This window comes from Rattus norvegicus, chromosome 17, assembly GCF_021556685.1.
Source record: "Rattus norvegicus strain SHRSP/BbbUtx chromosome 17, alternate assembly SHRSP_T2T, whole genome shotgun sequence".
Classification (NCBI taxonomy): domain Eukaryota; kingdom Metazoa; phylum Chordata; class Mammalia; order Rodentia; family Muridae; genus Rattus; species Rattus norvegicus.
Genome location: NC_141550.1, coordinates 3,840,909 through 3,865,421, shown reverse-complemented (window position 1 = coordinate 3,865,421; position 24,513 = coordinate 3,840,909). Strand labels below are relative to the sequence as shown.

At 39.2% G+C, this 24,513-nt stretch overlaps 2 protein-coding genes, 1 long non-coding RNA gene and 1 pseudogene across 11 annotated transcripts in view; 2 read left to right on the top strand and 2 right to left on the bottom strand.

Annotated features, from left to right (window-relative positions):
* The window catches only part of Testin (testin gene), a 35,645-nt gene that overhangs the window by 8,277 nt on the left and 2,855 nt on the right, over nucleotides 1-24,513 (bottom strand). Inside the window, exons 2-4 of one of the 4 annotated variants that reach the window (XM_087589926.1) lie at nucleotides 22,090-22,159; nucleotides 21,603-21,827; nucleotides 1,285-1,421 (exon numbers count right to left, since the gene is read on the bottom strand). In XM_087589926.1, the coding sequence (XP_087446052.1) occupies nucleotides 1,285-1,410 (126 nt within the window). In that variant the 5' untranslated portion in view covers nucleotides 1,411-1,421; nucleotides 21,603-21,827; nucleotides 22,090-22,159. 4 annotated transcript variants of the gene reach the window in all.
* On the top strand, nucleotides 3,841-11,117 carry LOC147999942 (uncharacterized). Its single transcript, XR_015641016.1, has 4 exons — nucleotides 3,841-4,089; nucleotides 9,010-9,189; nucleotides 9,732-9,897; nucleotides 10,115-11,117. It is a non-coding gene; the product is annotated as an uncharacterized LOC147999942 (long non-coding RNA).
* Tmx3-ps1 (thioredoxin-related transmembrane protein 3, pseudogene 1) lies at nucleotides 12,059-22,374 on the bottom strand (annotated as a pseudogene).
* Ctsml1 (cathepsin M like 1) overlaps nucleotides 17,005-24,513 on the top strand; it is an 82,100-nt gene continuing 74,591 nt past the window's right edge. For 3 of the 6 annotated variants that reach the window (XM_087591291.1, XM_087591292.1, XM_087591293.1), the window contains exons 1-2: nucleotides 17,015-17,038; nucleotides 17,309-17,412. The gene's annotated coding sequence lies outside the window, so the exon portion shown is untranslated. Of the gene's footprint in view, nucleotides 17,413-24,513 lie in introns of all 6 variants that reach the window. The other 3 variants (XM_087591290.1, XM_087591294.1, XM_087591289.1) reach the window with 2 other exon arrangements.

Here is a 24,513-nt window from a genome sequence, read left to right as displayed (position 1 = left end):
TACACAGTATGTGTCTTCAGATTAAGCCTTGAACTAGATTCTGGAATTCATGGTATGACCATAATACAAACATACATAATTACACAGTACTATTGTCTGAAGTGGAAACTTCTAGCATCTTCGGAAACTCAATTATGTCAAATGATATTTTGATGGGGCACACAGGTGAAAGGATGTCTTGCTAAAGCATACAAAGGAAAGAATGTTTTCCTGAAGCAGACACAGGTGAAAGGATGTTTTGATGTAGCAGACACATGAAAGGAAACTTGATGAAGGAAGATAAATATGACCCCACAGACAGTGGGAGAGGAGCACTGAGCATTGGTTTGGTTTGCTCTGCCTTGCTATTCTTCTCTACCAAAATTGAGCATTGGTTTGGTTTGCCTTACACAGTGCTGAGCTCAACTTGTGATAATGCTGCCGTTGAGAAATACTCACCCAAGAACTGCTCTTGAAGTCCCTGAGGCAGCTTGCTGCCCCCACAGCCTTACCTCAGCCTGGCTGGATAGTCTTGTGGTTACAGCTGCTGGTTTTTGCCTGGTGTCTGCCTACCTAGAGAGCTGGCCTGTAGCTGCTGAGTCATATTTGGTGTTTGCTACGGGACTGAACTGCTGCCAAAGAACTATTGCTGATTGTTTTCAACTGAGAACCCCTTTTCCCAGATGACTCCAGGTTTGTGTCAAGTTGACAGCTGGAGCTAAGTAGAATATTAGCATAATGTTTCCAAGTTCATCTATGCTGTACTGGGGACCAGTGCTTCACCATCTATTACTAAGTAATACTACACTGTGTGGCTGTATCTCGCTTTATCAGTTGAAGGGTCTTGGATCATTTTACCTTGTTGGTTTTTATGAACAATGTTTCCTCTTAATCCATTTCCTTAAGATTTTTCCTCTCATAGTTTTTTTTTTTTAGTCGTCTTTCTTTTAGTCTCCTCTCCTCTTTCTCTCACATATATACATTTAAATATAGGTTTTATGCATGAGAGAAAACACTGTGTTGGGCTGAGTTTGGCTTATTTTTCTTTACATAATGATTTCTAGTCCCATCCACTTTCCTTCAAATATTATGCTTTCATTTTTCCTTACAGCTGAATAAAATGTAATTGTGTAAAAAAAAAAAAAACTATTGCTGAACAGGACCATTTTCCCCATGTCCTAGTAACTTTTCTCTTCTACTACTTCTGGTGGGTAATGGGCTATAGGAGAGGTGGAACTATTATTAAAAGTAGGTTGCAAAAAATTTATGCCTACAATTGTCTATGGGAATTTTCATGTTACTAACCATGTTGTATGTTTTCCCATGTTTTGTCCTCCATTCATTCCACTCAACATCCAAACTGGGATCTGGTGTTGGAGCAGTTGAGTCAACTTCCAAGCAGAGAATCGCTAGGAAGAGAACAGCAATCATGTCTCATACACCTATGGAAGAAGACATACATACTGATTACATTAATGATTCAGAAAAACTTTCTTATCTGTACCTAGAAATTAATACCCTAATGGTTCAATAAAATGATTTAAACTGCTCTAGAGAATGTAGTGTGGAAAAAGTTAAAGATCTGCTTGTCTTAAAGCAGATGCACAGAGGAATTCTGTTTATCCACTAAAGTGAATAGTAACTGGCTTAGCTCATCACAGGCTGTGGATGCATCCTGCAGTTCAGAAATTTAAAACAAAGGCATAGGATTGGTGCCATTGGTACTGAGGTCACATGAACAAAATATCACTGTACAAAATATAATCCCAAGTAGAGAGAAACACAATGCCAAGAGTTGGGGGTCACGAGATATCATTGTCTTGGCCTAGAGGTATATCAGCTCATTTCCCTTCAGAAATCTTGCTGGAACATTATCAGTAGATAATCAGAGAAAGACAACATGCATTAGTTCCTATTTTCTTTACTTTGGAATGTGTCTGAAAAATCCAGTTCTCTGCCTCAGTGAGTTGTCGTGTTTGAGATCCTGGATGCCAGAGCCGCCACTGCAGTGGAGGTCACAAGAGCCAGTCGATCTCACAGTTCTAGGCACAGTTTTGAAACCACATATATACGAGCAACATGAAATGGGCTGAGCAGGTTATACTTACATACTTATGCAATGTATGTAAGCATAATAATAAACAGGAAGGGTCTATGAATTCGAGAGAAAGTAAGGGGAACATTTGGAGGGAAAGGACATAGGAGAAGAAAAGGGAGGAAAAGAAATTGTATAATTATATTAATTTTTAAAAATGGGGGAATAAGGAATCTCTTTAGAGAGAGAGAAAAGTAACAGTAAGTGGGTGAAAGAGTTGTGGTGATAAGGACATAAAAACGAGGTTGTATTTCCTTGAAAGAGCAGAGTGAAAAGGAAAAAAAGATCATGTTTTAGAAAAGAATGGATTTTGTACAATAAAAGAATTTTTGCTTAGAACTATCTGCTATGAGAGGAATACCAAGAAAGCTTAAAGGCAGGTTGGAAAAGGTCTGAGTAAATGTGGCAGGTGTCACTGAGTCCAAGTGGCAGATGAGACTCAGGGATGACAGAGAATTGATGATTAAAGGTTATTAAATTTCCTAAGGTCAAAGTTCCATGCACCGATACAAAGCTTTTAATTAAATAAATGGAATTCTCTTAAAATATCACTTTGTTAACATTTACAAAAATTTGACTTAGAAATAAAACTGTATATGTAATCAACATAATTACTTGTGATTTTGCCAATTTTGTTAGGCTTTAACTATCTGAGTAAACACTCTTAGCAAAATCAGGATTTATTTAAAATCATTGAGTTTTTTCTCATTACATATATTACATTAATATATTATATATATCACATTAATCTGTGAATGCCTACATTTCTAAACATCCAAGAGCAAAGTATAACCAGGGATATAAGATATTTCTGCTAGCTTTGGCCAATTCGAACACCAAAAAAATTAATACTCCTTATCTACGATTAAATATTCTTTTCTAGAAGACACTCAAAATGAGAAATAGGAACCATCTACTGAAACAATAAGTCAGTTGAGGGTTCACATTCTCTTTTCAAAAGGGACTCTATGCTTAAGTTCAGATAAGTACCTGTGTTCACCAGGCAGAAATCATCCTTAAGCACCATCTACCTCTTTAAACAGAAATCAGCTTTGCCTCTCCCGTTGGTCAACAACTTGCCTGTGCATCATCATACTCTTCATTGATCTTACTATCTTAATTTTTTTTGTTTCCTTGGTCTTTGTTCATTGTGTGAGTGCTGTGAACTTTCGTAACCAGAATAGATTGATGTCACTTGTGGTTCAGAATTTTAAAGTTTGAAGTAAGTACTTAGGTTGTATTTAGCTTAATATTTGAACCAGAAGTACTGAGGTCACCTAAATAATTGTCTACTGAAACAATTAGTCAGTTGAGGATTCACATTCTCTTTTCAAAAGGGACTCTGTGCTTAAGTTCAGTTAAGTACCTGTGCCCACCAGGCAAAAACCTTCCTTACAATTGTTTCTAGCATGACATTTGACCCAAAGTACACAGAAAGGGGAGTCCAGGAGTTTGGGCACACATAATACATCCTTCCAGACTAACGTAGATCGGGAGATACACTGTGTCTTTGAGCTTCCCTGGAATTAAAACTTCCTGGTATAGCCTCCATGAGGAAGGGCAACCAACATTCACTAGTTCTTCTGTCCTATGCTTGGGACAGCACTGGAAACTTTACACTCGCTTTTTAAATATGGAAAAAGTTCACCTGGCCAAGAATCCAGAAGCCAGAAACACCAGTGTAAGTGAGGCACAGGCACAAGACACTCACTCTCAAGAGCACACTCAGAACACTCCAGGAAGGGCCGGGCCAGGGGTGTGGCAAGGGCAACTGACACAAGGAGTAAAAGACACAGTTCTTGTGAACAGGGGATGCCCTGAATTTTCCTTTGATCAGGTCCAGATTTTCTCACTGGGAACTAGTACAGAGTTGAGACCTTGGGGGACCTGTTTATCCTTTAACCGTTTCTTTTCCTAACCTCTCCTGTTCCCCTACACTGGGGCTACAAAGGTTGAAGAGATGTGAAAGAACTGCCTGTTTTCTCAAGAGAATCTGTCCAGGTCTGTCCTCAACTGTAAGTTCCCCATCTACCTTCACTGGCCTAGTGGGCTCACCTGGGATGTCTGCTGCTCCTCAGATGATCTCCTCAGACTTGAGTTTCAGAGAATCTTGGGTTCTACAGATCTGTTTCAGCTGTATCTCCCTTAGACCTTAACATCTGAGTCTTTGCCTGGGGAACCCCACCCCTGAGTCCCGTCCTATTGGGACTGGATGTGTCAGAGAGTAAACTGGCCCTGTAGACCTTGACATTCCAGGAATGTAGTCACAACTGATCCCATCTTGTCATAGAGTGGGGCAATTTGTAGGCTGTTACTGACGGGCAATGTGACTATTCATCCTTGAGACCTTGAGTCCTGACATTGTGTTTGGAGGGTTTATCAAGAAAAAAAAATGTTTCCAGATAATTCTGTGTTTAATTTTAGCCCAGCGCCACTTTTACTTTAGAGAAAGTAGTTTTGATTAAAATATCCTGGAGTGGCTGAGTCATTACACTCTAGTGCAAAGCTCAGCTTGGATCCTGTGTGTGCACAGATGCTTCAGATCATCGACTTCAGCATCGGGTAGGGCACAGATGTCATAAGAGTCGTAACAGAAGACCATCTCCAATCAGGAATGACAAGGAGAAGGTCATCCCAGATGGAAAAGGAACAGATAGGGTACCAGACCCCCTGATGCTGCTTGGCACTCGGAATGTCCCTTTCCTGTCCCCTCACTCAGGAATAATTTCTCCTCCCTCTCTTTATCAATTAAGTCATGAAATATGAATCATTTGCAAACAGTCATGGGTAAATGGAGAAAAGTGAAAGACGTTTGAAAAATGGTTTCCATTTCTTTCTCTGCATTTTATTTTTTTCTTTTTTCCTTTTCCCAATATTCACTCTGGGACTGGAGAGGTGGCTCAGCAGCTAATAGCAATGACTGGTCTTCCAGAGGTTCTGAGTTCAATTCCCAGCAACCTCATGGTGGATCACAACCATCTGTAATGAGATCTGATGCCCTCTTCTGGTGTGTCTGAAGACAGAGACAGTGTGTACTTACATCAAACAAATACATCTAAAAAAATTTCATTTTGAAATTTAATTCTAGAAAACTTATCTTCATGAGCCTTAATATCAGAATTTAAGACAAAGAGAACTGAATATGTTTTAGACAGAAAAAAATGGTAATAGATAAAAGAATGCATGCAAATTTTAGCTTCTACAAGTCAAATCTAATAGTTTGTCATTTTCCTACTATTATAAATATAATTAGATAACTATATTAATATAATTAATATAATTATAATATAATTAATTATATAACTACATAATCATAAGAGAGATTGTTTAATTAGTTCATCGTGTGATTTCATGAGGTTTTTAAGCACATTTTGACTTGCTTGACAACCGGGGAATCAAGGTGCATTTGCATTTATGTGCTAACCTCTGCTTGAAGTTAAACTAATCCCCATCTAGAAGCAGCAATCTGAACTATCACTCTCTTCATGTGGCATAATATTTTTAAGATAAAAGTTCTCATATAATTCACAGAATTACTCAGTTCAGTGGCAGTAGGGACAGTCACACTGATGTGTAAACACCATCGTATGTCTCAAGGGAATTAATTAATGTCCTCATTTCACAGCAATCCCCCACTTTATTCTCTCAAGCCTGCCATCCACCATGTCATACTTGGTTTGCTTGAACATTCACCTCTTTCTAGGGGTTAAGCGTTTGTCTCCTACCACAGCCATGTTGAAATGTAATTGCTCTTATAACATCATAAAAACATAGAAGCATTAAGTGATCAAGTGGGCTCCAAAGCATGTGCCGCTATTTACCCGATGGGTAAGGTTATTAGTGTTCTATTCCATGGCAACAGCATGTTTTCCTCATCTGTTTATTGCTTTGTAACATTTGCTTTTCTTCCTCTGTGTCTTGAGAAGATAGATTTGGTACCTGTCTCCCCCATACTAACCAATGTACACAAAATCGAAAGATATACCAAGAAACTTATACGTGCCACAAAAAACAGTAAAAGAAGCTTAAGTCAGGGAGTAACCCATTACCTGTCTGTATGTCACTGAAACTACTTTACAAAATTGATAGTGGTCAGAGTATCTCAATTCAGACCTCTAAGTGTAAATTCTGACCTTCCGCTTCCTTGTATCATGCCATTTGAGCCTGACAAACCAGTTCAGCAGGAACTACAGCTATCTTATCGCCTTTCATACTTGATTAAAATCTTCCTTCAACAGCCCCCCCCAAGGGGGGGGACAGGTAAGCTCTGATCACCTGGCTTGTCTGCACCAAGATCCTGAAGGACACAACTAAATCCTTCTCAACAAGACTTATTTCAATTTTTATAAGTATGTTCATTCAGTAGCGACAATTCATTTAAAATTACAGCACAGAGTGTTGTACGATGCCATGGAGTCTGCACATTAGAAATGTGTTGGAGAATATAGAAGAAGGAGGAAAAGGAGAAGTAGGAGGAAGAAGAGGAGGAAGAGGAGGAGTTAGAAGAGGGGGTGGAAGAGAGGGAAGAGGAAAGGAGGAAGAGGAGAAGGAAGTGGAGGAGGAGGTGGAAGAGGAGGTGAAAGAGAAAGAAGAGGAGGTGGAAGAAAAGAGGAGGAGGAGGAAGAAGAGGAAGAGGAGGAGGAAGAGAAGGAAGAGGAGAAGGTAGAAGAGGAGGTGGAAGGCGGGGAAGAGGATAAAAGGAAGAGGAGAAGGAGGGAGAAGAGAAGGAGGGGGGTGAAGAAAGAGGAGGAAGAAGAGAAAGAAGAAGAGGAGGAAGAAAAGGAGGAGGAAGAGGAAGAGGAGGAGGAGGTAACAACTGAAAATACAACTTTCATCTGGGTAGAGGTTTCAGCAGAAAGCCCATGCTGCTTTCTAAACAGTGAATGGCCCCATGTTAACAACACAGGAACTGCGTGCTAACTGGGGTGTCAGTGTTTCTTTTTTATCTTGCAGAAAGTTTGACTGTGGTTCTGATTCCTGTGATGTCCTTCAAGAACCATACATGGGATCCTGTCAGTCATGTGGTCTTTCTAGCCTTCCTCCCTGGGGTACAAAGAGTACAGAGGCGTGGAAACATTTTGGAATCAGAATGACGAGGAGGAGCATGGACTTGCTCTGACTCATGTTCACTTAAAATCTCAAAACAACTGCATAGTTATTTATCTAACATAAGTGCATTCTTTCTTTATGGAAAACTCACAATTTCTCATGTGTCAACCCCATGCCTATTTTCTGTTTTCCGCCAATTTCCCAAATCATTTTTATACTCATGTTTTTGATACTTTCATTTCTTATCCACTCTTCTGCCCACCCTGATCCTCCTGTGTCCTGACTCTCTTTCAAATTCATGACTTCTTATTTAGTGTTTGTCATGTGTCCAAAGTGTGTCTCTCTTTCATGCTTTGGGAGTCAGCCAAGGAAAATGAAAGTAGCCTATATCGTCTTCTTTCATTGTCCTGATGGTTCATTTTTACTTTCTGGCACTCTCCATTATATACTTACATCCAAAGATTCAGAGTTAAATCCACAAAGAGAAGAGAAACAGGTGCCAATATCTCATTCTTCTTGTAATAGTATTTCCCTTCAGGTAACTGCAAATTTCATGATTTGATTTTTTTCTTTTATTTATTGGAGAGATTATATATATATATGAAAAGAGAATTCAAATGTGTATATGTAACACATTTGCACTTATCCATTTTATCAGTTGAAGGGCATTTAGTTGTTTCTGTTTCCTAGGTATTGCGAATAGAGTGGTAGTGAGCATGGCAAAGAGAGTGAGAATGTGGAGTAGGATTTTTGAATCCTTTGGGTATAAGCCAAGGACTGGTATATCTGGTTGATATGGTAGATCTATGTACTTTTACCTTTTTGAGACTTCTCCGCACTGATTTTCATTGTGGCTGTACCAGCTTGCACTCCCACCAAGAATGAGTGGGGCTTCCTCTTCCTCTGCATCCTCACCAGCATTCAGTGTCAGCTCTTCTCCCTACCTTATTATCCATTCAGACTGGGGAAAGATGAAATCTTGGAGTTTTCATTTGCATATCTCTGATTGCTAAAGAAGGACGTTGAATGGCATTTTAAAGGGCATTCTTAGCCAGTTTGAATTTCATATTTTGAGAACTCTGGCCTCAATTTCCAGTGGGGCTGTTTGTCTTCCTGATGCTTTGTTTTTTGAGTTCTTTGTGTATTCTAAACATTAATCCTCTTTCAGGTGTTTGACTGGCAAGGCTTCTCTCTGATGCTGTGGGCTTCCTTTCACTTGACTGATCACTGCCTTTGCTATACAGAATCAGTTTAGTTTTCTGAGGTCTTATTTGTTAATGGTTGGCCTTAATTCCTGAGTGGATGGAGTCACATTTACAAAGTCCTTTCTTACATCTTTTTCAATTCCCCAAAGGCCTGCAAGTTTATCATTGGACAAGAAAATCATAAAAGTACTTTAGGAGTTTGGTTTGTCATCAATAAAGGACCTCCAAAGTCTTTACTGTGGGACAATGAAGAGCCTGGAAATCTCCTTTTTCATATTTTATATTTGTATATGAATATAAAACACATAACTTCTTCTATGTTTTCATAACAATTGATCGATTGGAAACTCCCTGGTGAATGTCCATTAGTTTATTCTTCCAGGTGTGACTTATATTCAAAGGCCTTTGCTTTCTGTTTCTTATATTATTTAGTTTTCTTTACTTGTAGTCTTGTTTAACTCTCTTATTTTCTGTCAAGAAACAAACACACTGTGATTCCCTTGCTTAGTGCTATTTGGTGGTAAATACGAGTGTGTTGTTGACAAAAGGCTCCAGATCACAGATCAGCCATTTGATTCACAGCTGTAGAAGTGTTGCAATGTCATCTCCCCTGAGATAGTCATTCCTACTTCATTAGGGGACATTCTGTTCATTAATGGTAGCCACAATTTCTACTCACAGCACGAATAGTTTTTCTGAAGAAGACCATTGATATAGAGCGATCCTGTAGAGTGGGTGTTCATGTGATGTATACAGCTACCTTCATTCAAGATTCACCCAAGCTGACCAAGACCCCACAGCAGCTGACAAGCAATGGGGAAAGGTATAAGGATGCATTGAGCCCAGACACACAGGAAAAAGGTATGTGGATGCCTTTCTGACTTGTGAATCCCTCATTGAGCTGTATAATACATTTCAGTAGACAGAAAGCATTTCTTCTTTCAGTGCTTTTAATTACCTTACTTTAGAAAAGTCAAGGTTTCCAATTGGTGCCACAAGACAAAGCAGCACAGTTCAATACGTTAGTAGAAGCACAGAGCTTCAAGCACGTTTATAGCTTAGTCCAATCTACAAAATTATTATTATTTTGTCTCATTCTTAGGACTCAGACACATTCATCAAAATATACATATTTGTAAAAATAAAATGGCAAATTCAGTTCTGCTACTTAAGTCTTAACATCTCATGCTGGCTTAACAATTTGTACATAAGAATAGCAGTGATTTTCTGATCATCATAAAACACGGATGAAGATATTATTACCTTAAAATCAAAAGCTGCCAAGTCAAAACGTTAGGAACACCATAGGCAATAAAATTGACTAAAGAGAAACACCAGACACGATTGCTTCATCTCTTTAAGAGACATTCACATTCCTTTTCCTCATTTGGCATCTGTTACAGTATTTCTAAACCCCTTGCCAGAAGTTCTTTGAGTGAAGAAGGAAACAAAACCTATATATCTAAAAAATCTCCAATGAGCTTCAAGTGATAGAAGCTACAGGAATATTGATGTGCACAGTGAAGAGGGATTTCAGGACAGAGCTGCTGAGGATGCTGGACTAAACGTGTACGTTCTCTGAAATACTTTTCTTTTAACGTATCTTTAATCTTTGTTTTTTACAGTCCAGTCATTATCCCCTTCCCTGTCTGCCCTGTGACAGCTCCTCATTCCATTCCTCCTCCCCTGTCTCCAAGAGGATGTCCCTCCCCACCCACCAGGCCTCCTCCTCACTCCACACTTAAATGTTGCTTAAGCATTAATGAGCTATGGTTTTGTATTTCAGAAATCAGAACTTTACGCATGAAAGAAAGGCGGAACTGCAACTTCTTGAAGGATTCTGTTTTTGGTATTTAATCCTGGGACTTAAAACTGAATTAGAGGATCAAGATTTTTCTAGATTATGACAAGAGCTGCCTTGATTCTGATGTATCTTCTCCTGAGAAGCAAACAGTATTCAGAATGATGATAACACACTAAAGGGAAAAACATGTGAGCAAATGAATTTTAAATTTTGTTATGGGAGCAACATGACATGCAAATAAAAGTATCCTGAAGAAGAGATAAGTGAAAGGTAAAAGTTTAATACAAAAAAAAATAATAAAACTAGTCATGTACAACCCACTTACACATTTTGTTTTCCCACTAAACAAATTTTAAAAAGTGCAAATAGAATAATAGGTTTGGCATAAAGTTGTTTCACAACAGATAATCAAAACACTTGTTCATAAAGAAACGTGTTGCAGAGTACAGAGAACCACCTTGGCACAAAAGCCAGGTGTATTAAGAGAATCTCTACAGTGTGCTCTGCTGGACAGCACAGGACAGAGGCTGGAGCCAGCATCCCCCGCATAACCTCGTCATTCTTTAAAGGTCATTTACAATATTCTTCTCCCTCTTCATGAGACCATATGCCAACCTCACAATAATGCAATTGAGTATAAGTCTTAATATATCTTTTTCTGTTAAAAACTACTAATAAAATAAAATTACTATGTTGTATAAAAACCTCTTCATTTAAAAACTCAGAATCTTAAACCTGATACACAGAAAAAGTTACTATTTCCTCTTAAGATGTCTAAATTTTAAAGACCTAATTTGTTTATATTAATTTTACCCAAAATATAGGAGAATTGATATAGTAGGTGAAAGTACTATTTTTTTCTCTGCAAAATACACATCTTCCACCTCAATGGTTAGGTTAACATTTTGTCCAAATTTCTTGACTTTGTCAGAGAACATGCACACAGAGGACTGTGCACAGAATGGACACCTGTAAGGTAATCCATTTTATTTTTGGAAAAACTCTTCATTGTGTTGCTCCAAACATCTTCCCACTTATGGGAAAATTATTTTAATTAATGTAGGTGTTATTAGCAAAATACAAAGGATGTGTTCTCTTCTTTAAATAGATCATGAATAAATCTCTAAATTCAATAAACATTCTTCAGTACCTTGAAATCCTATCAATTTTTTTTTATCTGTGAAGTTCCTCTTCTAGACTAATACATCCTTGGGCTCTTGCAGAGTAGGCTCTAGTAATCCTCCTCTGCTTGACTCCTGCTCTATGCTCTCTTCTATCTGTTCCTGGTTTTCCATTTCACTTTTGGACACCTATTGCTCGCTATGTAGCCTGTCACCTGTGTAGATTCTGTAGCCCATGATACTGGTAAGACCCAGGGGCCAGCAGAAGAGAAAATAGCCCGTATATGGAGAGCTGTAGAATGCAAACACAACTGTAGATTTGACATCAAATACTGTTCTTTTCAATCTTTGTAAAATGCTAACACCATCTTTGGGTGGTACTGTATCATCCAAAGTGCTGCTAGTAAACTGGATCATATTTCTGGTATCCTTCATATGTCTATCTAACAGAAAGTACTGTTAGATACTAGAGTTGTACTGAATACTTCAACTTTAAGTATTTCAGTAAAGTATTCAGTACAACTCTAGTTAGGACTGTTGATTCATCCTTTGGCAAGGTGTATAAATAGTTATTTACATCCATATGGCCAAGCCGAAAATCTCACTGGGAGAGGTCTCTGAACGCTCTAATGACTCCCTGAATAGTTGACTTTAACCTGGTATTCTCAAGTGATGTGTTTTTAGCATCAATAACTGTAATGGCTCTAAGCTTTCTCTTGTCTTCAAGCTTATACAAAAGGAAGCCATTCACAGTAAGGTGGTTCTGAAACCTCTCCCTGCTGATCCACATAGACATATCACCATCTTCATAGCATCATAAACAAAATTAGTGTCTTCTTTGAAAATAAGCACAGCAGGCGTCTCTTTCAATGTCACACACCTAGGGGACTACACCTTCGGAGGCAGAAGAAGAGTATGTACATACAATTAATTCTGAAGCAGTATCCGTGTATTTCTCTTTCAAGGGTGATTCTCCACCAGTATAAACAAAAAATATACAGTGCCTCTTCTGTACATGGTCAAACAGTTGATGACTTGGAAGTGGCCAAATCAGAGCCCCAGACAATCTGTAAGCAAGCTCACTTATATCATATTTAGTTAGTAGTAGTCCCCTGTAATTATATGCCAAGTCCCCTTCCTAATAGCATACTTGTTGGATAACCTTGAACTCTAAACTGTGGAGTAATGCTAGAATGAAGAGTAGCATCCACCTTTCCAATGTTAACTAGAGAACCAACGCTTTTCATTTCAAGCTCAACTTCATTCCAAATCTGTTCCAGTTCTTACAATGGCTGCACCAGGGAGCATGAAAGCAACAATCCAAACGCCATCTGGTCAGTTGTCTCTAAATGACTCATGTAGATTTACAAATCTTTTACAGGGCATCTGGCTAAGTAAAATAGTGGCAGCACAGAGTCAGAGGAATGACTGCCCAGCTCTTCCTCTTGAAAGCCCTTGTCTTGAAGCTTGGTTTAGATCCAGAGATGAGCAATGGGAATATAGAGGCAGAAATGCTGGTTCCAGGCTTCCACCTGCCCAGAAAGGGGTGAGAGGATGATCTCAGGAATATTATTTCTAAAGAGTCACAGTGTTTTTCCTTTGCCCCCAGGTACTGGCCTGTGACCAGCATCCTCTTGAACCAGCTCACAATTTTGGTTTCTCGATTGGGCATTTCATTTTCCATGCTGCAAAAGTCCCTTTAAAGGAGCCGAGATGCAAACACCCTCATTAAGTTCGCGCTTTCCATAATCCCCTTTAATTAATTAAAACACTAACTTCTTAATTGAAAATCAAGTCTTGAAATATACTCTGGTCATAATTGGATTGCGTGGGTCTTTACCTATCAGTTTGTGCTCACGCTAGTTTCTGTTTGTGTGTAGCTGTTGATCTGTGGTTTTGTGTAATGCTTTGCCTGTGTCTACAATGATTAGCTTCACAGAGGCTAGAAAATCTGAGGGATGCAGTAATGATTGTATTGCGTCCTTTAAGGCCCTTGGGGTCAGAGAGTAGAAAGAAGGGCTTCACTGTGTACCAGCATCATCAATTCTGTGGACTCGGGTCTTCACAGGACGATTGTGGGGAGATATAAAACCCAAAGAGTCCATGGGCTCACAGAGCATCCATCACAGGATGCAACCTGCTTGTGGGTTATGATAAACTCAGACATCTCCTTTGCAAAGTACACCAAGGAAGTGCTCATGCTATCCCTGGGCTAATTTGTCTGGTTTGTTGGTGTTGGGGCTCCCTGACACATGTAGAGGCATACAGACTCCACAGAAAACTGTTAAAAAAAAAACAGAGACAAAACCCTCCATTAAACCTAAACACTAGACCTAAATCCTTTGCTATCCATGAGTGTTGTTTCAGCTCCCAAGATAGGCTTATAACATGATAAGGTAGAAAACAGAGTCAAACAACATAGGGATGATTTTTGTTTTCAAAAGTTTGGGGCCCACCGTGTGCAAGAGTAAGATGAATTTATTGTGGTGAGTTACTCATTCTGTGTTTATGAGTATGTGTTTGCATCTCTAACCACAATCTAGAGGTTTTGGCCTCTGTACATCTGTTGCTGGTTTTTATCTAGTCTTACTCTATCTCTATTATGGAAACTAGTCCCCAAATACTATTATCTACCATCAGATTTTTCTGAATTGAGACTGCAGTCAAGAATTAATCATACGAAATCCGCAGAGAGAATATGGAGCCTGACATTAAGATTTCTCTCTGTACATTTACAGGTTGTTATGAATATTCTTAAGGGATGGATGTGTATAGGGCTTTATGTGTCTAGGTGGGCAATTATATCTTATCAATTGGATCAGAGGTTATTGTGTTGTGTGTTCTTTCATGTAGCGATTTAAGTTTAAGAGAGTGTGTAGTAGCTAGAGACGCTGGGCCGCCACAGAATTGGGACGTGTGTTTCTGGCAAGATATCTACCAGATATCTTGGGGCACTGTGGTGCTGGATCTAGTGAGGGTAAAAGACAGTATTCAATTTTTCATAATTTTACGACAGATGGTGAGCCAACATGCTAGGCAAGAATTCACTAGTAATCCTAAGAGTTGAGAGAAAGTTTTAATTTGTAAGTAAGAGGAGGACAGTGCTGTGTTGATTCACGTGATATCTCAAACATGGGAATTTAAACAAAGAAACAGAAACAGACCAGGCTGGCAGGCTGTAGGTGCCCTGTTGTGTGATAAGTAGTTACAGCTCAGAGAGTTAGAGATAAAAGCTGCTTTTTAAAGAAAATCTTTCAAGATATTCATATTCCTTCTAACGTGGGCTCCACGGAAAGTTTGGGTTGAAATCCTAGTTAGACAAGCTACTTGTTAATGACAGGTATTATTAAAAGGTGATTTAAGTTTGTTTTTAAGAAGAGAGTACAGAGAGTACCTGAATCATGTAGGAATTTTCACCCACGGTTCAGAACTTAGGGAGAATTAGTCACTGACTCCAAGTAGAGAATTGTGATATTTACAAGTTATTAAGGTTAAATAAAAATCTGTGGCTCCAGGTAGAGAGCTTAACAGATCAATATATTTTGGGCTAAAGTCCTGGCTTAATAAGTTGATTATTGGTATTGGAATTGATAGAAGGTGTTTAGTTTGTTTTATGAATTACCCTGCTAAAGGCCATATGGCTTGTTGATGCCAGCTAGTGAGGGTTTGTGGTTATTTTTGATATTTACCACAACAGGAAGCTCAGATTCTCTTAACGTGGGCTCCACGGGAATTTTGGGTTAATTTCCTGATATGACAGAGTACAAAAGCCTATCAGGCTCATACACTATTGTTTAGCTTGCTTCCTTTTAAAAAATTGTTTAATATTCACAATGGGTGTGACTTTGAGTTTTATGATTATATTATTACTCTGGGAGAGAGTGCAAGATCCAAACTTTTCTCATTACAGACTAAGGATCACAGTATTCTGGGGAAAAGGTTTTGTTTTTGTGTTTTTAAAAAGTGTGATTAGGCTCTGGAAACCTCACAGAGTCATACCGATCAGACTTGAGAGAGAGAGAGAGAGAGAGAGAGAGAGAGAGAGAGAGAGAGAGAGAGAGACAACCTGAAAAACTAGATTCAAGAGAATCAAACAAAAAGATATCTCGATTCTAAACTTTTGTCTTGAGAGTTGTATTTTGCAGAGTGTGCCTACTTGGATTCCTGGTCTCAAGGACTTTCAGCTGGGTCCAGGCAGGACACATCTGGCTACAACATTTTCTTCATTCTTCCTACCCCCTACCCCCAAGGATACCTCAATGCCCATGTACAGCTTGAAGAAGTTGTAGAAGAGTCATCGCCCCAATTCCCTGGACTTTTGGGAGGCTGAAAGTGGTTATTCTAAAGTTGTTTTTATGAAAAATATAGAAATGGTTGTAATTTAACAGGGAGGAATTAGCTAGATTGAGTTGTACAGTCATAATCCCATTTGGTAACTAAGCCACAATCATATATTTGCTTTGATATAGAATTTATTTGTCAAAAAAGTTTAAAAGTACAAAGTTTAGAACCAGTCCTTCTATTGATGCCATTATAAACTTCTGAGTTGATTACACATGTGAGTTATGGGCCAAATAACAAATTTATGGCTCTGAGTTTGTGAGAGTACTTTCAAGATAATATTTAAGATATAAAAACAACAGTCCAGATTACTTTATATAGATAGATGTTTTTCAAAAACATCAGAAATTCACAAAATATGAGATTTAAAGTTATTTATCTTTTGTTGAGACATATCCTAACAGTTCCCCTTTGGTGGATTTAATGAAGAAATTGAACATCTCTACCTCCAGGTGAGGCAATACTTTGTGACTAGGCAGCCACTGGGCAGAAACTGCCTGTTTCATCTGCAGACTAATACTGCCCAAAAGGGACACCTTATGCAGAATAGTTGACTGATAATTTTGCCAAGCCAGAATTATCAACTCTTCAAGATTTCTGCATTTCATGAGTCTGTCAGTTGATTTTGGGCCAGAAGACTGAAGACTTGTGCTCACACGTTGATAACAGAGGATTGTGCTTGTGGAGATTTGTCCTTTTCTTCCTCTTCTTCCTCCTCCTCTTCCTCTTTTGTGGGAGGGTCAAGCCCACAGTTGGCAGTGCCATATCTTGTCTTAGTAAAAACAGGAGCCATGACAGACATCATCCCCAATCTGAGAGGAGGTATTTTGGTAGTATTTATTTTCCTTGTAGGTGCCCTGAACACTGACCATGTTGGGTTTAGAACTGATAAAAGTGAAGTAGCATGGTTTGGCATAGGCAAGGGTGCCCAAGAAGATAGTGACGTTGGATTGTTAGCCATTGGTGAGGGTGACAGAAATAACCTGGTTTCAATATGTGCTTGACTTTGAAATTGGTTTTGGTCATTTCACATCCAGAAAAGTTTTAAAGTTAACAAATTCCTCATACCATATTCAGTCATGCAATGCTCTCGAAACTTGAGTTTGAGACCCACATTTATCTTTGGAGAAAATGATAGTGTTGTGCCAGGGAAATGTTAGTGATCCTCCAAAAAAACGGACAGGAGCTGATCTGATGCAACTCACAGCAGGGTCTTTATTCTATTTGAGCTAGCTCACCCCCCTCCAAAATGCACTGCCATTACATTGTGGTGGGGGAGCTCTGAATCTGGGCAAGGCTTTATAGTAAGCAGCAAGCAGGGAGTACACATGCAAGTATCTAATTGGAAAGCTACCATGGCCTTTAACATAGTTGGCTGGTGCTGGGAGTCATATCATAAACTTACTTTCTGTTCTCCTCTGCATTGGTGGTTGTTAAGCAGGGGGTGAGCTTGTAACTTGGGGTGCAGGTTTGTTGGGGGAATAACCTGGAGATACTGGTCTTGTTGAGGGTGTAACCTGGAAACCCTGGTCTTTTTGGAGATTAGCCTAAAGACTGGAGCTAGGCTCATGTTTTGTTGGCGGACAACCTAAACTTATGTTAGGTACCAGCCTGTTAGTTTGCCGGAGTTCAAACTTAGGTTTGGTTCTCTAAAATGGAGTCTGAACTTAGAAGATTTGGCATCTCAACAGACTGGTGGTTGCTTCTTTGACAGACAGTGAAGGAGCATAAGGCAGAGTACAGCATCAGTGGCAGACACCCATGTGCAGAGCAAGGACTCTTGGACATCTCCCAAATGTGTGCAGTGATGAAGGGCTTGTAAGTGCTTTTCATCTTTCTCCAAATTAATTTCTTCTTACTTTGAAACTTATCGTTGATTTCTGCTTTGGTTTTGATTATTTTTTCATGTCTATTGGTTCTTGTTCAGTTTGTTCTTACTTTTCTAAGCCTTTGAAATACATCATTAACATATTTAATAGCTTTCTGACATGACTATTTTCATTGCATTTGGAGGTTTACATGCATTGTATTTCCATTATTATTTAATTCAATGGATATTTTCCTTGTTAATTTCCTCACTGACTTATACTATCCAAAGGTCTGTTGTTCTGGCTCCCTTGCTGTACATATTTTCTGCAGTTTCTTTTGTTATTTATTTCAAATTTTATTCCATTGTGATCTGACAAAATAAATGGAGCGATCTCAATTTTTCTGAGTTTGTTGATATTTGCTTTGTGTCCCCTTATGTGACTTGCTTTGTGTCCCCTTATGTGATTCATTTTAGAGAAGCTTTCATTGGCTCCTAAGTAGAACATGTATTCTGAATTGTTTGGATTGAACAATCGGTTCACCTATTTTATTTAAACATCTATTAAGTTCATTTAGTCTATGATGTATTTAGGGTCAACTATTTCTATGATTAGTCTTTTGTCTAGATGACATATCTGTTGGTAAAAGTTGGGTATTGAAGTCATCAGTATTATGTTTGACTTTTGTATCTTAATGACTAATGGGGTGTGTGTGTGTGTGTGTGTGTGTGTGTGTGTGTGTGTGTGTGTGTGAATTTATACATACACATGACCTATATCAATAACCATGTTCCTTAATAAAGTTCTCCTGCTGTATTTTAATGAGAATCATGAACTAATGATTTTCCCTATAATGGCAGCTCACCTATCTCTTTTCTTTCTTTTTTCTGTGGATAGTTAACTTTGCCAAATGCTGATATTGTTACTTACTGACAGGCCTTGAAGCATGAGATTCCATGGCATTAGAAATCATGGTCTCCTAGTTCTGGTGACCTAGTTATACTATGTGTAATGCAAATAATGGAGATTAGATGAGATGATGAGGTGGAGAGTTTATAAAATTCAGCTTTCACGTCTGAGGTTTGCAGCATGATGTGTGACTTGTCCCGAGGAGGATGAAGAAATGTCTGTTGTATGTGAGGGGTCTTACACTCTCAAGTCTGGATGGTTAACTCATGAGTCATAGAGACTCAGACGGAGGGGTTAGTTACAGGAGCATGGGTCACTCAAAGGCAGATGCATCACTGCAAAGACCATCCTAGCATGTGTGGAGACTCATGACAGCTGGTTCCCTGGGGACCTCTAGATTATTTAGATATAAAGAAATTGCAAGTTCCCAAAGCATTTGAGTCACTTTTTCGATTCCCACTCCCAGGGTTATAAAAGCTATGAACAACTCTGGTTGTAAGATTAAACTACAATGATCTGGTCTCAATTTCAAAGAGTATTGCGATTGCAGTTGAACTGCAAGATCTGCACACAGTGAACCTCTGGCTGATGTTGGGAATAAAGATGGCTACTCCATTAGAGAGAATAGGATTTCATGTCTACCACCAAGGTGGAGGCAAAGATCTATGACCTTAGGTGACATCAGATCATGCAAATGCTTTTATTTCAGATTCTATTTTGTTCTGTGGAAGGTTTTTTTTTCCCCTATAAGTTCACATGGTTGGTGCTGCCTGTGCCCTGGACTGCCCACTACATGATCCTACTTGTCCTTAGGGGTTGAAGATGTGGTGCAGAATCAAAGGCACGGAATCCGGGAGCATGTGAGAATGCTGCTGCAAGCTCCTTTGGGGGTGCCCTTTATACCCTCCGTCTGTGCCCCATTGGTTCCAAGCAAGCATCTCTTCCCAGCAGCAATTCCTGATTGGCTGACATTCTCTGAGTCAGCAGTCCTTCTCTCTCAGGCAAATTCAATTGCTTACAGTTCAATAAATATTGATTGTGAATTGCAATCAAACCTGCCTCTTCAGGGTGAGCATGCTTGAGCCTGTGCTTTTAGAAAAGGTCCCAAGAAGTGAAAAAGCACTGGGATATCTGAAACTAGAAATTACAAGTCTTCAGAGACAAGTCATAGGTCTTCCGTCCATAAAAATGTTCATGGAGAAATCTATCCTGCATGGAATATTCATATTCATATTCATATTCTTGATGTTTACAGAGACAATAGATCCATGGAAACCATATTCATATGATAACCAGACAGACTAGTACATGACAGCATTGATGATTTACAGAGGTTCCACCAGTGAAGTGTGAATCCTGATTTTAGTGGAAGTGCTATGAGTGTTTCTTCACTCATGAAGTTGACTATGGGCTCATTGTATGTTGCTTTTGTTATAAAGACTTATGATTCCTGCCTTCCCAGATTCTCCAGGATCTTTATTACCATATATAATGCAATGTTGGGTTTTGTCCAAGGTATTTTCTGTATCTAATGAAATGATCACATGTCTTCTGTCTTTGATCCTATTTAAGAAGATTACATTTGTTGATTTAGATATGCTAAATCCATTTTGCATTTCTGGAAGACAGTTGATTTGGTAGTGGTAGATAATCATTTGGATGTCCTACAGAACTCAGTTTGCCAAGATTTTATTGAGAATTCTTGAGTCTATGCTGATCAGCGACATTAGCCAATAATCTGGGTTTTTTTTTTGGGGGGGGAGCTCTTTGTCTGCTTTTAGTATCAGAGTAATATTGACGTCATAAAATAATTTGAAAATGTTCCTTTGCATTTTATGGAGTGATTTAAGGAGTATTTGAATTAGTTCTGTTTATAAGAACTGATAGAATTCTGCACTAAATCTGTCTGACACTGGGCTCTTTAGTTAGGGGACTTTAAAATACCACCTCTTTATCTGTTATTGGAATTTTTAAATTCCTTCCTTCATCCTAGTTTAATATTGATGGGTCATATGAATCTAGAAACACAATTTCTTTTACATTTTCTGAATCAGTGGAATATAAAAATTTTAATATATCTCTATGATTCTCTATTTACCCAGTGTTTATTATATCTCCTTATCTATATGTAGTTTTATTAATTTGGATAATCTCTCACTTTTAAAACTTAGTTTGATTAAAAGATTTTCAATGTAGTTAATCTTTTCACATACCCGCTCTTTCTTGAAGCCTAAACAATAAGAAAGTACAAGGAGATAAAGATGCAAATGGGCAAGAAAAAGAAAAGGCTCTGTTACTTTCAAATGTTATAAATCTATATACAAAGGACTCCATCAGATGCTGACTTAGTATTCAGAGGGTCCTGGGGTAAGCCCTCTGTACTACTACAATCTTCTCACAAAATGTAGGACCAGGACAAAAAGAGCACTAAGTGTCATCAATTACTTCTTTTCTGATGAAGTCATTCTCAACTCCTTCAGATCTCTCTCTCTCTCTCTCTCTCTCTCTCTCTCTCTTTCACACACACACACACACACACACACACACACACACACACACACACACACACACGAGACAGAGAGAGAGAGAGAAATAGAAGTTTTTTGTATTTCAATAAATTTATACCATGTATGTAGCAGTAGCACTAAGTAAATTTATTGAGTTGTTTTAAAGGAACATAAAAAGTTGTTGGAAAGGATAGAGGAGGAATTGAAAGGGAAAATGTGCATAAATTTGATATATAGTTATCAAATTTAGTTATAAGCATACATGCCTTGAAATTCTCAATAAAACAATTTAATTAAAAATGTGAAGGGAAAAGCTGGAAGAAGCTGAGGAGGAGGACAACCTTCTAGGAAGTCTTGCAGTCTCAACTAACCTGGACCCCTGAGATTGCTCAGACACTGAGCCACCAACCAGGCAGCATACACCAGTGGATATGAGGTCCCCAATACATATACAGAAGAGGACTGCCAGGTCTTGACTCCGTGAAAGAAGATGCACCTAACCCTCGAGAGACTTGAGGCCTCAGGGAGTGAGGAGGTCTGGTGGGATGGGGGTGAGGGGTTGTGGGGGTGGGAACATCCTCTTGGAGATGGGGTTGGGGGAGGGGGTATGACATGTGGTACAGTCAGAGGGAGGACTGGGAGGGAGATAAAGACTGGACTGTAAAAAGTTTAAAGAATAAAAGTAAGAGAGAGAGAGAGAAAGTGAGTTTAACGCAATCATCTCTGTAATTGTTCTGCTTTCTATAACCTGAGCTAGGATATAGGAGTTCTGTATTGTACACACCTGTTCTTCAAATGGATAGGACTCCTCAGTAGCCAGGCCTTCATTGTTCTTCACATACTGGAATGCATACTGCATGAAGCCACCATTACACCCTTGGTTGTCACGATGCAGGGAGCAGTCCACTAGGTTTTGCTCACTCAGAGGGACCAGCTCACCTATTTCCCTGAACATTTGTCTTCCTAAGGAACAAGTTGTACTAAAAGCCCAACTACAGCCACAGTGACCCTAAAGAAGAAAGAAAAAGCTGTTATCTACAAAACTAATAGCACAGAGAGTTGAGAATTTATAGACTAAAATTCCTTAGAAAGCAGCGAGCTGCATCCTGCTGCATAGACAGTGAGAGCAAGTGTGACATTTCCTTCTTGAATTCCTTGTGGGTGGTGGAACTCAGGAAAGCCCCACTGTCATACCTGGTCCTTTACAGGAGTCACATAGCCTTGTTCTTTCCAATCTACAGTCTGAGGGATATCATGCAAAAGATACTTACTGAATGCTTTCAACCTCTTGAGTCCCTGGATTTGAAAGCCAGTCATCTCTTCCCTGAATTCTAAATTTGTCTGGAAAGAAGTTTTAAAAAATCATTGAGAAGCAAGAACTAATTATAAGGAACTGAAGCGAAGCATCACCTTCAAGTCACACATGCCATACTCACAAAGTCGCCAAAGGCATTCATTCTCATGGTGAAGTTGTGTGTCCCCTTAAGGTATTCCCAGTTGTGCAGTCTAATAATTTTCATATTTTTCCCACACCATTCTCCTCGTTTTTTCTTCATCCTAAGATACATACTCTCTGTGGTCTTTCTTTTTACTGTATGACCCACCCAAGTTCACTCAGTGGATCTGCTGCCACAAGTGAAGAGAGACCTTGTCCAAGGATGACTATGCTTCCAAAACCACTATCCATCCTCAGCAACAAGAGGGATGCTTGCCGGAGTGCTCATAATGAATGTCACCAGGTTAAACCTTGGGAAGAGCTTGCTTCCAGAATCTCCACTCGAACCATATGCTCTTGTGTTGGTTGGGTTTACGTTGTTTGTTTTTGTCTACTTGGTACAAGCTGGAGTCATTTGAGAAGAGGGGATCTCATTTGAGAAAATGCCCACATAAGATTGATCCATAGGTAAACCATTGGGGAATTTTCTTAATTAGTGATTGACTAGGTTGTGGAAGGGCTTAGCTCATTGTGGGCAGTATGTTCTCTGAGCAAAGTGGTCCTGAGGTATATAAGAAGACCAACTGAACAAGGCAGAAGGAACAAGCCAGAAAGCAGCTTTACTTCAGTTCCTGCCATGGCTTCCCACCATGACTTATCTTCAAGATGAACTACAACCATAAGCTCAAACAAATTTTTTCCTCCCAAGTTTCTTTTGGTAGTTATATTTATCACAGCAATAGAAGCCTAACTAAGAGAGCTCCAAAAAGCAAGGTCCATTCTCTCTGGGGTTCATCTAGAAGTTTTATGTTACCAACCGTTCTGTATGTCTTACTGTATTTTGTCTTCCATTCATGCTATTCAAAATCTAAACTGAGATCAAGTTCATGAGCAGTTGAGGCCACTCCCATACAAACAGTAGCCAGCAATAAGATAGGAGTCCTGCTTCAAAAACTAGAGAAGGGAAGAAATGAGACACTTAATTACATTGGTGCTTCAATAAACATACCATTTTTCTAGTCTAGAAATCAGGGCATCATGGTTAAATAAAATTATTTTAACTATTATTATAGGTGTTTATGAAAATGCCAAGGAAAAGGCTTAAATCAGACACAGAGAGGAATTTTTTTTTATTCATTAAAATGAAAAGCAACTGGCCAGGCCTCAGGAACTGGACTGTGTACATTGTGAACTTATCTCATCCCAGAGTGGGTGTGCCTTGTGGTAAAGAACTTTAAAGTGAAAACTGAAGACCTAAGACAAGTTGCCCCAGGTTTTATATCATTGGTACATGAAGAAAACGTCACTAGTGCAGAATATAACCTAAGTGCAAAGATTTCCCTAGGTATAAGGGCCATGAGACATCCTTTCCTTGGTCGGTATCAGCTAGAGATGGGCTATGTCTGACTCTTTCATTCAGAAGCCTTTCTGGAACAACTCATCTAGACAGTCTGGAAAGGACAATGGCTACCAGTCTTCTTGTCTACACCTGGGAATGTGACTTAAACAATTAACTCATTGTCTCAAGAAGAAAGGATCTTATACCCAAGACACTAGACTTCAGTGCCAGCAGTACAGGAGAGGCACAATAGCAGACCACTTCCAAGTTTCTAGGCTCACATTTTGCAAGACCTTCATTAAGCAGTCCAGATAATTACTAACTAGGAGCATGCCACTTGCCAAGTTTGCCCAGACCAGATAAGTCCAGAAGATTGACCTTGTGGTTATGTGCACAAAGGATTGTCCCTGTTGGTGTTGAAGTAGGTGTAGAAAGAAAACAGCAATTACTTTTTGTTCCTGGGCCCAGAATTGTACTTAAAGTGACCCTGTATAACCCTAATCCTCTGAGAGGTGTTGTTACCTTCTGAAATGCCCTACCCATAATCCCTGGTTTTCTATACCAGAACTTCTAATTACATGAGGTACATGCCCAGGGTACCCCTCCAGTGTCAATTTAAACAGCCCTTGTAGGGCTGAGGGGCTGATACAAGATGGCACCCTACATTGCAAATGAACTCCACAACTCAGGTCTTCAGGGGCCACTGGGTTGCTGTCATCTATCTAAGCTGCACAAGAACCCAAGCATTAAATCCCAAGTCTATATATAGCTCTGTGTCACAATGTCTGCCTACTTGCAATTGGCCGTGTAGGCAACTGGCCTTGATCTCCAGCCCACTGGCACATCCGCACTCACTGATGCTGAATCCCACCCAATCCCATGAGTTTTGGTGTGAGCTGTTATGACAGCATGGAGAGGGGA